Genomic DNA, 20577 nt, shown 5'->3' with positions numbered 1-20577 from the left:
TATTTGGAATTGCTGATGTATAATTATTGAATTATTGCTCTGTCTCGTATTCTTTTCCCTGTTATTTATTTTCTTGGTTCAATAACACTGGTTTTCTATTCAATTCTAGGGTGGGGTAGAGGGAGGTGGTGGGGTTAATGGTTTTCACTTGTAAAAGTTGATTGTATTTGTGACATGCCCGCATTGTATTTGATGGCTGTTGCCTTTGATGACTTTAATAAAACAGATTGCACACATAAATGCCACTTTGGCGTGTAACTTTCATGCTAAAACAGAAGTTACGTGCCACAACGGAGGTGATTTGGCAGGACTGTTCGGAAATGCACTTAAGTGCTATTCCATAAGATAATGCCTAAGAGTTATTGCGTGCAAGTGGGTGGTGTGCAAATAGGCGATGCACGAGTGGGCTATAGGTGATTCTTATACCTACATGCAAAATCTATAGAGCAATCGGATATTTGGTGCCCTATAGAGAATTGACTCCCTTATCGTTCTACTCTGGCATTCCCAAGGAACCGCTCACAAATTGGCACTGTCAAAAGATAAATGCTTGAAAAAATGCATTACAAGTAGGAAACTGACCCATTCTCAATCCACACATAGAAAATCTTTCTGCGACATCTATCTTTCCTCATTATACACAGGTTTTACGAGTTAAAAATCACTACCGTTTTCTAACTCATGAGAAATTTCCTCTGTTTATATCCAACAGATCATCAGAACCGACATGAATGGAAGAGAACAGAGAATCGAGGAGAAGGTCCTGTAGAAATGGAGGAAATCCAAACACAGTCAGAAAACGTCTATGACAATATTTCCCAGACGCCTGAAATTATTAACACAAAGAATTGTAAACAGGAATCAAAGGAACAGAGAAACTCTGCAGAAGACTCAATGGATAGAGGCCCTTCTTGTGAGAGAAATGACAGGGAGCTCAGTGACAGCCCTGAGAACCAGAGACCCTCCCAAATTAGTAATAGTGATAAAGTGACTTCTGAATCCCACCATGGCAAGAGGAAAAGAAAAACACACCAGAAACTAATCCAAATGCACAAAAGGGGTCATAAAAATAAGAAACCATTTCCAGCTACTGAGCATAATAAAAGCTTCACTTGGCTTTCAGCTCAAAAAAGACACGAAATGGTCCACACAGGACACAAACCATTTACATGTAGTGAGTGTAATAAAAGCTTTACTCTGCTGTCAAATCTAAAAAGACACCAAATGACCCACATAGGGTACAAACCATTTACATGTAGTGAGTGTAATAAAAGCTTCACTCTGCTTTCAAATCTAAAAAGACACCAAATGACCCACATAGGGTACAAACCATTTACATGTAGTGAGTGTAATAAAAGCTTCACTCTGCTTTCAAATCTAAAAAGTCACAAAATGATCCACACAGGACACAAACCATTTACATGTAGTGAGTGTAATAAAAGCTTCACTCTGCTTTCAAATCTAAAAAGACACCAAATGACCCACATAGGGTACAAACCATTTACATGTACTGAGTGTAATAAAAGCTTTACTCTGCTTTCAAATCTAAGAAGACACCAAATGACCCACACAGGGTACAAACCATTTAAATGTACTGAGTGTAATAAAAGCTTCACTAGGCTTTCAGGTCTAAAAAGTCACAAAATTAACCACACAAGACAAAAGCCATTTACATGTAGTGAGTGTAATAAAAGCTTTACTCTGCTTTCAAATCTAAGAAGACACCAAATGACCCACACAGGGTACAAACCATTTAAATGTACTGAGTGTAATAAAAGCTTCACTCGGCTTTCAGGTCTAAAAAGTCACAAAATTAACCACACAAGACAAAAGCCATTTACATGTAGTGAGTGTAATAAAGGATTCACTCAGCTTTCAGGTCTAAAAAGTCACGAAATGATCCACACAGGACAAAAGCCATTTACATGTAGTGAGTGTAATAAAAGCTTCACTCGGCTTTCAGGTCTAAAAAGTCACGAAATGATCCACACAGCACACAAATCATTTACATGTACTGAGTGTAATAAAAGCTTCACTCAACTTTCAAATCTAAAAAGACACCAAATGACCCACATAGGGTACAAACCATTTACATGTACTGAGTGTAATAAAAGCTTTACTCTGCTTTCAAATCTAAAAAGTCACCAAATGACCCACGCAGGGTACAAACCATTTAAATGTACTGAGTGTAATAAAAGCTTCACTCAGCTTTCAGGTCTAAAAAGTCACAAAATTAACCACACAAGACAAAAGCCATTTACATGTAGTGAGTGTAATAAAGGATTCACTCAGCTTTCAGGTCTAAAAAGTCACGAAATGATCCACACAGGACAAAATCCATTTACATGTAGTGAGTGTAATAAAAGCTTCACTCGGCTTTCAGGTCTAAAAAGTCACGAAATGATCCATACAGGACAAAAGCCATTTACATGTACTGAGTGTAATAAAAGCTTCACTCAACTTTCAGCTCTAAAAAGACACAAAATGATCCACACAGGACACAAACCATTTACATGTAGTGAGTGTAATAAAAGCTTCACTTGGATTTCAAATCTAAACAGTCACAAAATGATCCACTCAGGACAAAAGTCATTTACATGTACTGAGTGTAATAAAAGCTTCACTCAACTTTCAGCTCTAAAAAGACACAAAATGATCCACACAGGACACAAACCATTTACATGTACTGAGTGTAATAAAAGCTTCACTTGGATTTCAAATCTAAAAAGTCACAAAATGATCCACACAGGACACAAACCATTTACATGTACTGAGTGTAATAAAAGCTTCACTCAGCTTTCAAATCTAAACAGTCACAAAATGATCCACTCAGGACAAAAGCCATTTACTTGTATTGAATGTAATAAAAGCTTCACTCGGCTTTCAGCTCTAAAAAGACACCAAGTGATTCACACAGTAAAGTAAGCCTAGGGGCAGTATCGTTAGCAGTATATCTGTGCTCAGAGAGGAGAGCAGCACAAACAGTATATGGTTAGGCCTTGGATTAATCCTGTAAATCAGGCGTTGATGTTATTTAAAAATACCATCGTGTTACCAGATCCGTCACTATGTTCAGTCCCTCCCAGTGGCTGCCCTTACTGAAGTCTGCAGGGAGGCGCTTTCGGAACTCTTCAGCCTTTCAGCCCAACAGAGGATTCCTCTACGATTTCATATTGTGGGGATCCGGGATTGCCAACCAAGTACGAATCTGGATATATTAGCGACAGCGTGGGCTGAGGACTTGCATTGCCAGTTGACTGCTCAACAGTTACAACGGGTCCTGAAGAACATTCAGAAGGTGTCACCCAATATTACTCACTGGGAAATGCAATTGAAAATTGTTCTTAGACTTTACATTCCACCGGAACGTGCAGCCCGGATGGGGATTACTATGTCGCATTCTTGCCCAAAATGCAATCAGGCTCACGCATCTTTGAGTCACATGTTTTGGGCCTGCCCCGCAATCCAACAGTTTTGGAGACATCTTGGCCTATATATCACATCGTTTGGGGAAGGCGATGGCTTCCGCAACCGAGGGTGTTATTTGGATTTTATAATATAGCCTCGCCCAAACCCAGGGGAATGTCAGCATTTATCTCCAGAGACCTTTTGATGGGAAAAAAAAGCCATCTTCACCAACTGGCTCTCCCATGATCCCCCGTCATATGCACAATGGAGATCCCTAATGATAGTGCACGCAACACTGGAGAGACGCATGGTGGGAGATTTGACTCTTGGCCCGGGTCACAAATTTTGTCAGGTGTGGGAGCACTTCTGACAGGACCTCACACCATGTGCTCGCAGTAGACTTTTGAATCTTTAAGATTTTATTCCCACTCTCAGCTGTTGGACTGGCCATGGATTCTTGGGGAGGGGAGGGGAACTGATTATATTGTTGAAAATGTTATTTCCTGAATGGTACTACTGTTTGTATTTGCTTCTTACTGCTGGTAAATACCACGATGGTATTTTCATTTAAACATAAAAATACCATCGTGGAAGTCCAGACCAGATAGATTCCACATATTAGCAAAGATGGAAAGAAGAGTTAAAGAGAGCCTGCATGGTTAAAAGATGAAGTGAAACAGTCTATTAGAGCCAAAAAATATCCTTTAAAGAATGAAGACAATTAGAAGAGACACAAGCACTGGTAAGTTAGCTGCAAAGCATTGATAAACACAACTAATAAAGAATATGAAGAGAAACTTGCAAAAGAGACAAAAACACATAACAATTTTTTTAGATACATCAGAAGCAGAAAACCTGTGAAGGAATCCGTGGGACCATTGGATGATCAAGGAGAAAAAGGGCACTCATGGAGGATATGGCCATAGCAGAAAGAATGAATGAATTCTTTTCTTTGGTCTTTACAGAAGGAGATGTACCTGAAACGGAAATGGTTTTCAAGGGTGATGAGGCAGAGGAACTGAAAGAAATCTGTAAATCTAGAAGATGTACTAAGTTAGAAACTGATAAATCACCTGAACCGGATGGTATACATCCCAGGGTATAAAAGAACTCAAACATGAATTTGCTGACCTGCTGTTAGTGATCAGTAGCCTGTTGCTAAAATCGTATGTAGTACCTGAAGATTGGAGGGTGGCCAATGTTACCCTGATTTTTATAAAGGGTTCCAAGGGAGGGCAGGGAATTTACACACCGGTAAACCTGACTTCAGTGTTGGGCAAAATGGTGGAAACAGTTATGAACACGTAAACAAACATGATTTAATGAGACAGTCAGCATGGGTTCAGCCGAGGGAAATCTTGCCTCACCAATTTCAACTTCTTTAAAGGTCTGAATAAAACATGTGGATAAAGGTAAGCTTGTTGATGTAATGTATCTAGATTTTCAGAAAGCTTTGAACAAAGTTCCCCATGAGAGGCTCCTGAGAAAATTAAAAGTCATTAGATAGGTGGCAAAGTTCAGCTGTGGATTAGGAATTGGTTATTGGATAGAATACAGGGTAGGGTTAAATAGTCATTTTTCTCAATGGAGGAGAGTAAACAGTGGAGTGCCGCAGGGATCTGCACTGGGACTGGTGCTATTTAACTCATTTATAAATGATCTGGAATTTGGAACAACGAATGAGTTTGTTAAATTTGAAGATGACACTAAACTGTACAAAGTTGTTAAAACGCATGCAGATTATGAAAAATTGCAGGCAGATCTTAGGAAATTGGAAGATTGGGCATCCAGCAGTCAGGAAAGCAAACAGAGTGTTGAGAATTATTAAAAAAGGGATGGTTAACAAGACAAAGAATCTGATAATGCCACAGTATTGCTCCTGGAGAACATAAGAGTTGCCTCCGCTGAGGCAGACCATAGGTCCATCTTGCCCAGCGGTCCGCACCCGCTTATTGCCTGAACAGTGCTCCCTGACTAATTTTATAACTTACCTCTATTATGGGGATTAGCGCGACTTCTGGTTGTGGAAAGTGCGCACACCCTATGGCATCTTTCGGACATATGTTTTGGACATGCCCTTTGGTGTCTGCGGTGGCCGAGCTTTGGGGATGCTCATGGAGGATGCACCCTAACTTTCTCTTTACGCTACAAATCCGTTTCCATCCACCTAAACAGGGGTGTGCGCTTTTCCTCAGAAAGACAATACTCATGGGCAGGAAATGTATACTGACGCAATGGCTTTCGCCTCAACCTCCTTCTCTTCAACAGTGGAGGTCCCTAATGTTACAGCAAATGTTGTTGGAACGCAGGGATCTCGTGGACTTGAAGACAAAAAAGGGCAGGTTGTTCCGCCAATGCTGGTACAACTTTAGTTTAACATTTGTCTCGACTATTCAACAGCGACTTTGGGACGTATGACTTGTATATTATATATATAATTTGGTTCCTTTTGAACTGTTTGTTTTTACCGCTGCTGCTGCCCGGGTGGGGTGGGGTGGGGAAGATTGGGAGGTTTGGGATTGGGGAGAGTTTTGTGATTTAACAAAATGTTCTTGATTTTTGTATGTTGGAATTGACTTGCTACTTCAATAAATATATTATAAACATAACTTACCTCTACCTCTATTCTTTTCTGTACCCTTCTATCCCTTTGTCCTCCAAGTACCTATCCAAAGCTTCTTTGAAGCCCTGTAGCGTGTTCCTGCTCACTACATCCTCAGGCAGCGCGTTCCATGTATCCACCACCCTCTGTGTGAAGAAGAACTTCCTGGCGTTTGATCTAAACCTTCCCCCTTTCAATTTCTCTGAGTGCCCCCTTGTACTTGTGGTTCCCCTTAATTTGAAAAGTCTGTCCGTGTCTATTTTTTCTATACCCTTCATGATCTTGAAGGTTTCTATCGTGTCTCCTCTAAGTCTCCGCTTTTCCAGGGAGAAAAGCCCCAACTTTTTTAGTCTGTCAGTATATGAGAGGTCCTCCATGCCCTTTATTAGTTTAGTTGCTTTTCTCTGGACTTTCTCAAGTACTGCCATGTCCTTCTTGAGGTGCGGCGACCAGTACTGAACACAGTATTCCAGGTGCGGTCGCACCATTGCACGATACAGTGGCAGGATGACTTCCTTCATCCTGGTCTTGATACCCTTCTTAATGATACCCAACATTTTGTTTGCTTTCCTTGAGGCTGAGGTCACTGTGCCGTCGCCTTCCCAGGTCTCTTTCAAGATTGCTCACCCCTAGCGGTGAACCCCCCATTTTGTAAGTGAACATCGGGTTCTTTTTCCCTATATGCATGAACTTGCATTTCCCTATGTTGAAGCTCATTTGCCATTTTTTGGCCCATTTTTCCAGTGTTGTCAGATCCTTTTGGAGATCTTCGCAGTCCTCCACGTTATTTACCTTGCTATATAGCTTGGTGTCATCTGCAAATTTAATAACCTCACACTTCGTTCCTGCCTCCAGGTCGTTGATAAATATATTGAACAGGAGAGGTCCCAGTACCGACCCCTGCGGAACTCCGCTTGTGACCCATTGCCAGTCTGAGTAATGGCCCTTTACTCCAACCCTCTGTTTCCTGTCCGCCAGCCAGTTTTTGATCCATTGATGAACCTCCCCTTGTTCCCCGTGGTTCCATGGCTTCCTTAGCAGTCTTTCGTGTGGCACCTTGTCAAAGGCTTTTTGGAAGTCAAGGTAAATGATGTCTATGGATTCCCCTTTATTCACATGGCTTGTTACCCCCTCAAAGAAGTATAATAAGTTTGTGAGGCATGACCTACCTTTGCAGAAGCCATGCTGGCTCGACTTTAGCTGCCCATTTTTTTCGATGTAATCCCTGATGCTGTCTTTAATCAGCGCTTCCATCATCTTTCCCGGGACCGAGGTCAAGCTCACCGGCATGTAGTTTCCCGAGTCTCCCCTTGAGCCTTTTTTGAAGATGGGCGTGACATTTGCTATTTTCCAGTCCCCCGGAATCTCTCCAGTTTTTAAGGATAGGTTGCATATTTGTCGGAGTGTCTCAGCTATTTCATTTCTTAGTTCCTTGAGTACCCTTGGGTGTAAGCCGTCCGGACCTGGTGATTTGTCGCTCCTTAGCCTGTCTATCTGCCTGAGGACATCCCCCTTGCTCACCTCTAGTTGGACCAGATTTTCATCCTGCTCTCCTTTTATGATCTCCTCGGGTTCCGGAATGTTGGTTGTGTCCTCTCTCGTGAAAACTGACGTGAAGAACTCATTTAACCTGTCAGCTATCTGTTTTTCCTCTTTTACCGCTCCCTTTCTGTCCCCATCATCCAAGGGTCCCACTTCCTCCCTCGCTGGTTGCTTCCCCTTAACGTACCTGAAGAACGATTTGAAGTTTGTTGCTTCCCTCGCCAGTCTCTCTTCATATTCTCTTTTGGCTTTCCTAACCACTCGGTGACACTCCTTTTGGTGTATTTTATGCTCCTTTTGGTTGTCCTCAGTTTTGTCCTTTTTCCATTTTTTGAATGATGCTTTCTTGTCACTTATCGCCTTTGTTACTGCATTTGTTATCCACACTGGGTTTTTTGTTCTATTTTTTTTTGCACCCTTTCCTGAACCTGGGAATGTACAGGTTCTGTGCTTCGTGCACTGTGCTCTTCAGTAGAGTCCAGGCTTTTTCTACGGACTCTATCCTCTTTGTGCTGTTGTTGAGTTTATTTCCCACCAATTTCCTCATGGCATCATAGTTCCCTTTTTTGAAGTTGAGTGCTGTCGCCGTAGTTCTTTTCACCTTTGATGAGCCACTTTCAATCCTGTACTGGATCGTATTGTGGTCGCTGTTTCCTAGTGGGGCTAGCACCACCACCTCCCTAGCGGGTCCCCCTAGTCCATTGAGGATTAGGTCAAGAGTGGCATTACCCCGTGTTGGTTCCGTGACCATCTGTTCCATGAAACAGTCCCTCGTAACCTCCAGGAATTCGGTCTCCCTCATGCAGTTTGATTGCCCGATACTCCAATCTATTCCAGGGTAGTTGAAGTCCCCCATCACCACCACCCTTCCGCTTTTGCATACCTGCCTCAGTTCAGCCTCCAGATCCTTGTCGATTTCTTCCGTTTGCCCAGGAGGGCGATAGTATAGACCCAATTTTATGTCTGCTCTAGTTCCTCCTGGTAGCTTAACCCAAAGTGGTTCCAAATCATCCGCCCTTGCAGTTGTTTCCATCCTGGTTGAAGGTATGGAATCTTTTATATATAGCGCAATTCCTCCACCCTTTTTGTGTGACCTATCTCTCCTGTAGAGTTTGAAACCTGGTAAAGCCACATCCCATTTGTTGTCATCAGTCCACCACGTTTCTGTGACTCCAATTATGTCTAGGCCCTTGTTGCTGGCTAAGACTTCCAGCTCTCCCATTTTCGCCTTTAGGCTCCTAGCATTGGTGTATAGGCAAAGTAAGTCCCGGTTTTTCGCCTTTCGTGCTGTTTTTCCTCCAAAAAGCTCCCACTCAGTCCTGAGCCCTCTTTTACAGTGTCCTTGCTCAGTATCTTTGTCCCTGGTCCTCTGCATAGTGTCCTTAGGTCCTTTTTCCAAAAGTTCCCTCTCAGTCCCGATCACTTTTTTACAATGTCCTTGCTCTATGTCCATGGCCCTGGGCCCCTGTGTTGCATCCTTAGTTCCTTTTCCCAAAAGATCCCGCTCAATCCCCAGTCCTCTTTTACACTGTCCCTGCTCAGTATCCTTATTTGATACTTTTGTCCGATGTGTCAGATCGACTGTCGGCTTTCCCCTCTTCCTCAGTTTAAAGCCAAATCTATGGCGCTCTGGACGTTGCGTGTCAGCATCCTCGTCCCAGTCGTGCTCAGGTGCAGTCCGTCTCTCCTGTAGAGCTTATTCTTTCCCAGGAAAGTTGTCCAGTTCTGTACAAAAAGGAAACCCTCCTCTTCGCACCATCTCCTGAGTCAGCCGTTTATTGCTTGTAGTTCGCTCTGTCTCCTTGCGTCCGCTCTCGGTACTGGCAGGATCTCTGAGAAGGCTATCTTCCTTGTCCTCAGTTTCAGTTTCCTCCCCAGGATCCTGATCTGATCGGTTAGTGCAGTCCTGTTGTAGTCCCTCCTGCTGACGTCATTGGTTCCAACATGGATTACTACAGCTGTCTCCTCCGTCTCGGCCCCTTCCAGGATCCTCTCGATTCTATCTGTGACGTCTTTCACTCTTGCCCCCGGGAGACATGTCACTAGACGGTCCTCTCTCCCTCCAGCTATGTGACTGTCCACTCCTCTCAGGATTGAGTCTCCCACTACTATTGTATTCAATTCTGGTCTCATCTCAAGAAAGATATAACAGCACTAGAAAAGGTTCAAAGAAGAGCAACCAAGATGATAAAGGGGATGGAACTCCTCTTGTATGAGGAAAGGCTAAAAATGTTAGGGCTCTTCAGCTTGGAAAAGTGACCGTTGATTGAAGTTTACAAATCCGGTACAAATGGTTCGATTTTTCACTCTATAAAAAAACTACAAAGACTAGGGAACAGTCGAAGTTACTGGGAAATATTTTTAAAACCAATAGGAAACAAGACAAAACTGCAGATCTGTACAAGACGCAGGCAAAATTTATTTGTGACAAAAAAATATATATAAAAAAAAATTTTTTTTAAACCCTTTACCATCAAAAAATGGCTAATTACAGTGACGGATCTTGACGCCGTCCATACTTTGGACCCCTGACGAAGGTTTGTCCGAAACACCCACGGACCGTGTCGGGTCCCCTGATTGGTAAAGGGTTTAAAAAAAAATTTTTTTTATATATATTTTTTTGTCACAAATAAATTTTGCCTGCGTCTTGTACAGATCTGCAGTTTTGTCTTGTTTGCTCTTGGTTGTTTCTTTACTGCAGTTTAGGTTGGAACTTTTCTTTTTATTTTGTCGCTTAAAACCAATAGGAAGAAATATTTTTTTCACTCAGAAAATAGTTAAGCTGTGGAATATATTGCCAGAGGTTGTGGTAAGAGCAGTTAGCGTAGCTGGTTTTAAGAAAGGTTTGGACAATTTTCTGGAGGAAAAAGTCCATGGTCTTATTGAGAAAGATATGGGGGAAGCCACTGCTTGCCCTGGATCGGTAGCATGGAATGGTTCATAGTCAAATGCGCGCAAGACAAATGCGCAAAGAGAAATGAGCACAAGACGTTTGAGCGCAAAGACACGTCAGCGCAAAGACAAGTCAGCGCAAGTGTGAATGGTTCATAGTAAAATGCACGAGCAAGACAACTGAGCGCAAGACAATAGTGTGTAGGACTTTATATCACAAGACAAGCGCGCACGACGAAGCTAGATAATCATAATGAATAAAAATGCATTTGCAAAACACAGTCACGTTTACGTGGGTGTGATTCATTTACGTGAACGTGCACGTGATTGTGTTAACAAGATAATAGGGTTCATAATCCAAACGCACGGCAACATTCAGAGCAGACAATTGAGCGCAAGACTTCAGCGCGCCACTCTAAAAGGTTTTTTAAAAAGGCTCCGACAGAGGGTGTTAGGGGGGGAACTACACCAGTTTACTTAATAGTGTTGGCGCTGCCATTAGGGGTGGTTTTGGGGGGTTATAATCCCCCATTTTAGAAGAATCAACTTTTTATCTATTTTTTAGGGGAAAAATTAAGTTTTCTGTATAATATGGGAGGTGTAACCCCTCCCTACACGGCAGCCCAAACACTGTCGGAAATGTCAGCGCGTGTTTGTCCCGCGCGCTTTTGTCCTGTCACCAGACAATAGCGCGCAGGGTCTTCTAGCGTAAGGTAAATGGGCGTAGTAGGTCCTTATTGTGTTTTCAGTAGGTTCATAGTCAAATGCGCGGAAGACATATTGGCCCCGATTCTGTAAACTGCGCCTAACTTTAGGCATCTTTGTGGTACAAGTGTCAATCAGCATTACTTAGGCGCTACATAGGCATCGTATAGACGTCTCTAATGCACTAAGCGTATCTTAGGCGTGTATTAGGCACACGTTCCCAAAAATCCCATATAGACACCAGATAGACGTCCCTACGATGTTATATATAAAAAGGTGGTTTTTACTGATTTGTTATTATTTCAGGACTGTAGGCTTTAACATAATTAACACCAAAGTATACCATCATTAAAAGGATAATAAAAACACAGTATACCATGTTTAAAAGAATAATTATATTAGTTTCAGTGGGAGTTATCTGGGAACATCAGCATGGAAGGGGGGAAGCTTCACTCCTGTGCTATACAGAAACTTGTATAGCAATGGTATCATTAGCTCCTATAAGATGTGCAAAGCATAGGACTTTGAGCTCCTTATAGGCTTCAAATAGATGTGGTTTAAGCTCCAGAAAGGCTTTAGCACGATACATGCTATTTAGGTCATCCAATCAGCTTTCTCTGATTATTTCTCTGATCATTATTTGAGAGAGGTCGATTCCTTGCTCTAAATAGCATTCTTTCTCATGAAACATTGCTACAATCAGCTCATTCTTCAAAGCAAACAGAAAGCCCATAATTTCAATTGGCCAAGCTTAAAAACTGAATAAAACACAGAACAGACCTGAATGTGGCTTCTAGTTCATTGCAAATGAAGGTATGCAGCTGCACAATGATGACATCATCAAAGTGCACCTGCAAAGTAGAATGCCACAAGTAAAAGACAGGCCGGTAGTTAAACTCACAACCTCTGGAAGATCAGTACAGCGCTTTTGCTCATTGAGCTACAGCACCTTCCACTCCAGTTTCTCTGACTCCCCTGTTATATCATAGCTTAGTGATCTAAGGTAAAATCTGCTTAGCTATCAACTCACAGTTAGCTGAGACAAAAGACTGGTAGCTCAATGGCTTAAAGCACTGCTTTCATTGTCCCAAGAGCCAGAATCTCAAGTTGGGTTCAATAAATGTGACATGGATTCAAATACTGCTGTTTTTAGCAAATGCAAACTCAAGTTTTGGAATAGATTGTTTCTAGTATTGCTAATGTGCTGTTTGAGATGAAAACTAGACGTGATTGGTCATGCCAAATGGGCTGCACTTCAGCATATCTCAAGCTGTCAGGGTAGGAAACTGACTGAAAGAAGCCACCAAATTAAGGCACCTGGTTCATCCTCTCCACCTCTCCTCTAATTGTATGTTCTCAAATATTATGCCGGTTGCAGGCTGAGGCAGGAGTCATGCCAGCTACCCTGTTTGCCACCCCCCCCCCATCTTTGCAGCCAGGGCTCATGGAACACTAGATAAGACAAAGGTCAATATGACCAAGAAGCTGAAGTGCTTGTTAAGTAAACACTAAGGCCCAGCTGCTACTCAATATAAATAAGCACAAAGTGAAAAATGGTATTATTTTTATTGCACAGTCCAGGAAAGCAGCATGCAAGTGTAATATCAGTTCAATGAGATGGATGACAGGTATGCATAGTGTCATACCCCACAAGCTCCTGTTCACGGCAGCGAGCTGTGGACCCCGTGACCGTAACTATCCAAACGTGTACCCTTTAACCAGGGTATCCTTCAGGCCTTCTTAGGCAACCGCCTAAGGTAAAACAGTAGGTTCAAGGTTCTCAGGTAAATCAGGCAAAAGGGAAAAAACCACACACTTCCCAGAATGTCAGAATAATAAAGTTGTATTTTATTTTTATACTTCCAATTAATTCACCCAGGTATTGATAGCAAATTGCCGCATTTCCAATATAGTTTGCAACACACTTTAAACACAGAGCTCTGGGTCAAACGGGTCACCCTGGCTTCATCCACATAAGCCTGGCTCTTAATTCAAAATGTTAAATCAAACACAAACGGGCTGGACTTTAGTCTTTGCCTCTCAGTCCTCTTCACCAGCCTTCCATGTTTAGGATAGTTCAAACAATACTTCCTCACTAGGAAAGAGCAGGAGAGAGGGGCAAACAACCTTCCTGCAGTATGGAAAAAAAACCAAAGGTTCATCAAACGAAACAAAACAAAACCAACAAAAGGAACTGCTAGCTTTGTAGCTCTCCCACGGAGTGCCTGCAGATAAAGGAACTCTCCCTCCAACACAGAAAAGAATTGTACTATGTCTTACGTTCCTGCAGACTCTTATCTTTCCCAATTAACCTCCAGCTGTGCAGAAAGGGAAAACACAAACGCTCTGTCGTTTGTGAGGTTAGACAGTCTAATGAGACAGACAGCGTGCCAGACTTTAAGAATAAACGGGATACCCATGTGGGATCCCTACGAGGGTCAAGATAAGGAAATTGGGTCATTAGGGCATAGACAGGGGGTGGGTAAGCAGAGTGGGCAGACATGTTGGGCTGTAGCCCTTTTCTGCCGTCATCTTCTATGTTAATGCACCAGTTCTGGGATTGCAGTGTTTCAGAGTAACTGTGATAAGCATATCCCAAACTCTAGATTCAAAACTATTAAGCAAAGCAGGTAAGAAACAAAAATAGCCAAATCCTGCCCACCTTTGCTCAGTTTGTGTCCATTGCCTCCAAACCTTCAGTAGACAGAGTTGACACACCAGTGTCCATCGGTTCACAGCTTTGCAGGTCCCTCTCAGCTGTGGTCTCAAGCACTCCTGACATGTCCACCATGTCCCAGTCATGGCTCAGCTCCTCAGGATTCAGTTCAGGAGAGATGAGCTTTCTCTCGAGCTCACCCTGAAGCCTCCTCGGCTCTTCCTCCTCTCTGTCTCAGCTGCACTGCTCAACTCGCCCCTCCCTCCTCTGAAGAGGGGGAAGGGAGAGAAATCTCTCTGCAGCTGTGTCTGCTTCTGTGACCACTATCTGTTCTGACCCGGGCCTTCTGGGAGTTGAAGTTTCTTACCTCCCGGGTTCCTTTGAGCCCTAACTGCAGGCTTTGAAGAGTAACCTGACACCAGACTGACCTCCCCTTTGAAGTCACTGTCTGGCTCCTCAAGGTTAGTCCCAGGGAAGTCAGCGCTTACATAATCCTCCGGGCCAACCTGGTTGGCTCTCCTACCTAGAGATTTATTGGTCTTCACTAACCCTGTGCCAAAGCAAGGAAGAGAGCTAGCTTTGCCACAATAGTAAGCCACTCCTAGGTCCAAATTGTTACTGTGGTAGAATTGTTCAGGTCCCAGAATCCGTTCCTGGTAGCAGAAGACAGGCTGAAGAAAAAGGAAGATGGATTGAGACAAATTAAGAATTGATTGGTGAGTTATAGGCTGTCTTTTACAAAGGTGTGCTAAATCCACGCATGCGCTAACTACTAACACGTGCATAGGATAAATGCATGCGTTAACCTTTAGCACACGCTAACGGTGCCTAACAGTGCCACTGCAGCGTGTGGTAAAACTTAACGTGTGCATGTCATCCTATGCACGCATTAGCGCATGCCTGGATTTAGCGCACCTTTGTAAAAAACTCACCAATTTACTGTTTTCTCAGAAAATCTATAAATACACCCTTCTGAAGGAAAAAAAAGTGTGAATTATGTTAGTATTCTGAAAATGTAGATAATTCATCACAAGGGCAAAGAAAGGTTGCAGTACATCATTCTCGCCTATTCTTTCTGTTTTGGTACTTGAGCTCTGACCTCTGGGAAACACGAGGCCACTCTGGGAACTGAAATCAGGAGAAAGGGGGGAAAAGTGAAGACATATGTGGCAAAAATAAAAAGCAGCAGTCTCAGAATAACAGCTAGAATGAACAGAAGCAAAACAAAAAAAACACTTCCTTTTTTAATAAGGATACCTAACAATTATGACTCTAAAAAGATTTACCTTTAGCTCTATGAGGAAAAGCACTGCTACAGGTTACAAATATTCATGTAACTTGCATATCCATTTTGCTGGCACTAAAGTTTCAAACAGCATGGGGTTTTCCTTCAGCCAATACTCCTGGAACCAATTATTATCATCACTAATTCTCAGACCTCCTAATGACCCTATGGAATGGAGAGAATTGTGGCAGATATGAGGGGGAGAAAAAGTTAATGGAGAATCACCATAAGCAGTAACACAGAATGGGAGACCAAAAGAAGAAATCAGTTCTGCCTGAACTTTTATCTAATAAAGACACCTAAGTAGCTAGCAATATATCATTTTCACCCTAGATTTGTTCCTGGAAATATGAAAAAGGGTAGACAAACATCAAAATTGCAAATTACTATAGCTGCTAATGGTCCTGTGAAATGGAGAGTTGTGGCAGATATAGGAATTAAAAGATAACCAAGAAAGGTAAAGTCTCAGAAATAAGCATTAACACAGAACTGGTGTCCTAAAAGAGAAAACACTGCTCTGATGGACCTTCTTATACTAAGCATGCCTAAGTAGCATCTGACGTCATAGGAACCGTTTGGAATTCCCACTAGAAAACTTTCAATTGGGGAGAGAGCCTTGCCTGCTCCTTGTGCCAGCAGGAAGGCAGGAAAAGATGAGTGTGGAGCCCGATCCTGCGGGGGAGCGCGAGGCAGTCCGCCCCTCCCCCGAAACCAGCGGGGTCTCCTTTGAACCTGCCCCACGACACACTGCCTTGCCTGCTTAGAGAGCCAGCAGGAAGGCAGGAAAAGAGGAGAGAGGAGCCCGATCCTGCGGGGGAGCGCGAGGCGGTCCGCCCCTCCCCCGAAACCAGCGGGGTTTCCTTTTGAATTTAACCCTACAACGGCACACAGCCTTGCTTGCTCCTTGAGCCAGCAGGAAGGCAGGAAAAGAGGAGAGAGGAGCCCGATCCTGCGGGGGAGAGCGAGGCAGTCCGCCACTCCCCCGAAACCAGTGGGGTCTCCTTTGAACCTGTCCCACGACACACCGCCTTGCCTGCTTAGAGCCAGCAGGAAGGCAGGAAAAGAGAGAGAAGCCCGATCCTGCGGGGGTGCGCGAGGCGGTCCGCCCCTCCCCCGAAACCAGCGGGGTTTCCTTTTGAATTTAACCCTACAACGGCACACAGCCTTGCTTGCTCCTTGAGCCAGCAGGAAGGCAGGAAAAGAGGAGTGTGGAGCCCGATCCTGCAGGGGAGCGCGAGACATACCGCCCCTCCCCCGAAACCAGCGGGGTCTCCTTTGAACCTGCCCCACGACACACTGCCTTGCCTGCTTAGAGAGCCAGCAGGAAGGCAGGAAAAGAGGAGAGAGGAGCCCGATCCTGCGGGGGAGCGCGAGACAGTCCGCCCCTCCCCCGAAACCGGGGTTTTCTTTTGAATATAACCCTACAACGGCACACAGCCTTGCTTGCTCCTTGAGCCAGCAGGAGGGCAGGAAAAGAGGAGTGTGGAGCCCGATCCTGCGGGGGAGCGCGAGACAGTCCGCCCCTCCCCCGAAACCAGCGGGGTCTCCTTTGAACCTGCCCCATGACACACTGCCTTGCCTGCTTAGAGAGCCAGCAGGAAGGCAGGAAAAGAGGAGAGAGGAGCCCAATCCTGCGGGGGAGCGCGAGGCGGTCCGCCCCTCCCCCGAAACCAGCGGGGTTTCCTTTTGAATTTAACCCTACAACGGCACACAGCCTTGCCTGCTCCTTGAGCCAGCAGGAAGGCAGGAAAAGAGGAGTGTGGAGCCCGATCCAGCGGGGGAGCGCGAGGCAGTCCGCCCCTCCCCCGAAACCAGCGGGGTCTCCTTTGAACCTGCCCCACGACACACTGCCTTGCCTGCTTAGAGAGCCAGCAGGAAGGCAGGAAAAGAGGAGAGAGGAGCCCGATCCTGCGGGAGAGCGCGAGGCGGTCCGCCCCTCCCCCGAAACCAGCAGGGTCTCCTTAATTTTGAGCCCTCCAACAGCGCACAGCCTCTTGCACCGTAAGCCAGCAGGAAGGCCGGTATAACTTGTTATACATTGTTATATTTATCTGCTGGTTTACCTTGTCTTATTATTACTGTTGACTTATAATTAATGGTTGATAAACAACGTATTGATAGACTTCTTGCCCTAACCTGTTTAAACACATACTAGCACCAAGAACAAGTCTCATGTCTAGCTGCTGATTTTACTTAACAGTTGGTTCACATTGTTTTATTTAACTGTAGACTCATACTTAATGGTTGATAGACAAATCCTCACACACAAATCCTACTTACAGGCATAGGCACTCCAAAAAGACAGGTAACACCAACAGAGCAAAAAACTCCAGAACTAACACCCCTATCCACGCAAAAAAAAATAAAAAAATGGCAACACTCACAACCAAACTCTGCCTAGTCCTACTACTGCTCTCCATTCTCTTAGATAAATGGAAAACAGCTGGATACCACACTCATTCTATACCCATCCTCACAACAACACACAGACTGCTTCAACCCACTAGGAAACTGCAAACCCCCAGAACCCTGATACCTTGTCCATCATCCAATCATGAAAACATTCCCGCAACCTGGGAAAAAAGACCACCATCAAAAACTAAGGCCAGCTCTCAAAAACCTCAATCACCATCCAGAACAATTATCAATACTCACACTACGCAATCTCCCACTAAACTCACGTCAATTGCTTGCGCATATTTGAATATACGATCCATCAGCCCAAAGACAGAACTAATCAAAGACTGGCTGATCAAAGATAATTTAGGCTGCCTCTTCCTAGCCGAAACCTGGCTCACTTCAGACTCAGATCCTCGCATTACTGAATTCTGCCCAAACGGATACAAACTAGAGCTAGTTTGCAGAGAAAACAGAAGAGGGGGAGGTCTAGCAATCATTGTAAAAAACAACCTCAACATTAAAGTCCTAACCAAGCACTCCACCCCTCACCTAGACCTTCTTGCCTGCCAACTCTCAGACAAGTCTCTCACAGGAACTCTGAACTGCCTTCTATGCTATGTCACACCAGGAAAATGGAACACTTCTAAACAAGAACTAGAAAAATTTATCTTCCAGAATTCCTTATCTTCCCCACACAACCTGATCCTAGAAGACATTAATCTCCACCTAGAAGACCACACCTCCAAACAAGTAGCAGACATTCTTTCATTCCTCAACACCCTATCCTACCAGATACTCAATCCTGAACCCACACATGAAAAGGGCCATCAACTTGACATTGCCGCTTACACATCTGCCAACCTCAACACAGAAAACATCCACATCACTAACGGCTCTTGGAATCCAACCTTATGGTCCGACCACTACAAGTACACCTTCACCATCAACTGGGTGCATAATAACATCAAACCTATTCCAAGCACAACCAGCTTCAAGTCCAGACAGAAAATCGAACCCACTACCTTCTGGGACACAGTAGACCCAGCACTAGACTTAAACAACCAGAAGGAGTTCATAAACACATGGCGTTCTATTAGTGAGACCACTTTGAACAAACTAGCACCACTAAAAACAGAAAACAAAATAAGCAGACCATCAGACAAATGGTTTGACGCCGAACTCCTACACCTAAAGAGGCATTGCAGACAACTAGAAAGAACATGGAAGACCACAATAAAACAGAATGGAGATCCCAAATCAAACAATACAAAATCAAACTGAAGGAAAAACGTAAAGACTACTACTCCAAACTCATAGGCACTGAAAAACCAGACACCAAAAAACTTTTCACCATTGTAAAAAACCTCACAGATACCAAACCCTTCCTCGCCACCCAAGGAACCCAGACTCCATCAGCTTCACAACTATCGGACTACTTCAAAAATAAAATCATCACAATCAGAGCCACATTCAACAATTCTCAAAATATCATAGAAGAGATACTAATAAAACCCACAAAAGATGAAGCCATCTCAGCAGATAGTACCTGGACCAACTTCCCAACGACACAATGGTCAGACCTGGACCGGCTGTACAAAAAATACAGCAAATCCTCCTGTGATTTGAACAACTGTCCTCCTTAACTATTAACAACAGCATCCACCAAATTCATCGCTTGTCTCACGCTATGGTTGCAAACCACTCTCAAGGAAGGTCAGTTCCCTCCGGAACTTGGCGAAATCATAATCACCCCCATACTAAAAGACCCCAAAGGCCCAATAGACAACCCAACAAATTATAGACCAATCGCTTCTATCCCACTATACATCAAACTCATAGAGGGTCTAGTAGCACAATATCTATCCTACTACCTAGAAGACCACCACATTCTGCATCCAACTCAATCTGGTTTCAGAGCTAATCACAGCACAGAAACATTACTGGTATCTTTACTTGATATAGCCCGACAGCACCTCAGCAAAGGAAACAAGTTACTAATCATCCAACTCGACCTTTCAGCAGCATTCGACTTAGTAGATCATCCAATACTTCTCCAGACACTAGATGCCTTAGGAATAACTGGTAAAGTTCACAACTGGTTCCAAGGATTCCTTCAAACAAGATCATAGAGTTAAGTCAAAAGATATTTTATCCGAACCCTGGACAAACCCCTGCGGAGTACCACAAGGATCCCCACTATCGCCCATACTATTCAACCTCTTCATAGCTTCCTTAGGCACTGCCCTAGACGCCCTAAATATAACTTCTTTCAGCTACGCAGATGACATAACCATCATTCTCCCATTTGACATCCAAGACCCCAGGTCCAATGGACACCTAAAAACAACACTGGAAACAGTAGAAAAATGGATGATGAACCATAAGCTGAAACTGAATGCGGAGAAAACCAAATTCCTACTACTAGAGAAGGAACAAAAGCCATCTATAACAGAACTGGAAGTAAACGCAATCAAATATCCCATACAGAGCACTCTCAAAATTCTAGGAATACAATTAGACAGACGCTGCACTATGCAGACACAGATACACAAAGTCATACAGAAGGCATTCTTCACCATGCGAAACCTAAGAAAAATAAGAAAGTTCTTTACCAAAGAACACTACAAGATCATTGTACAATCCCTCACACTCAGTACCTTGGATTACTGCAACAGCCTCTACCTACCATGCCCAAACAACATGATAAAACAACTACAGACCGTTCAGAACACAGCCATCAGACTCATCTACTGTCTCAGCAAATTTGACCACATCACTCCCGCCTATGTAGACTCTCACTGGCTTCCGATAAAAGCAAGAACTCAATTCAAGTTCTATTGTCAACTATTCAAAGTAACCCATGGAACTGCCCCCTGTTACCTAAACAACCGCCTATACCGCTACCACTCATCCAGATCAAGAAGAACTCAAAACCTATTCATCTTCCCCCCTCATAATGGAACCCGACGTAAGAAACTATACGACAGCCTTCTAGCGACACAGGCAGCGAAAATTGACCCCACCATCACCAAACTAATGATCAACACAACAGACATCAAAGTGTTTCGAAGAGAAATCAAAACATTT

At 43.7% G+C, this 20577-nt stretch overlaps 1 protein-coding gene across 1 annotated transcript in view; it reads left to right on the top strand.

Annotated features, from left to right (window-relative positions):
- Positions 1 to 20577, top strand: part of LOC117355019 — a 287124-nt gene that overhangs the window by 158341 nt on the left and 108206 nt on the right. Inside the window, exon 5 of the mRNA XM_033932966.1 lies at positions 713 to 850. Coding sequence (XP_033788857.1) covers positions 713 to 850 — 138 coding nt within the window. The remainder of the gene's footprint in view (positions 1 to 712; positions 851 to 20577) is intronic.

Source organism: Geotrypetes seraphini, chromosome 2 (assembly GCF_902459505.1).
Source record: "Geotrypetes seraphini chromosome 2, aGeoSer1.1, whole genome shotgun sequence".
NCBI classification, from domain to species: Eukaryota; Metazoa; Chordata; class Amphibia; order Gymnophiona; family Dermophiidae; genus Geotrypetes; species Geotrypetes seraphini.
Note: the sequence above shows the minus strand (reverse complement) of the source record. Positions and strands in the feature narration are given on the sequence as shown.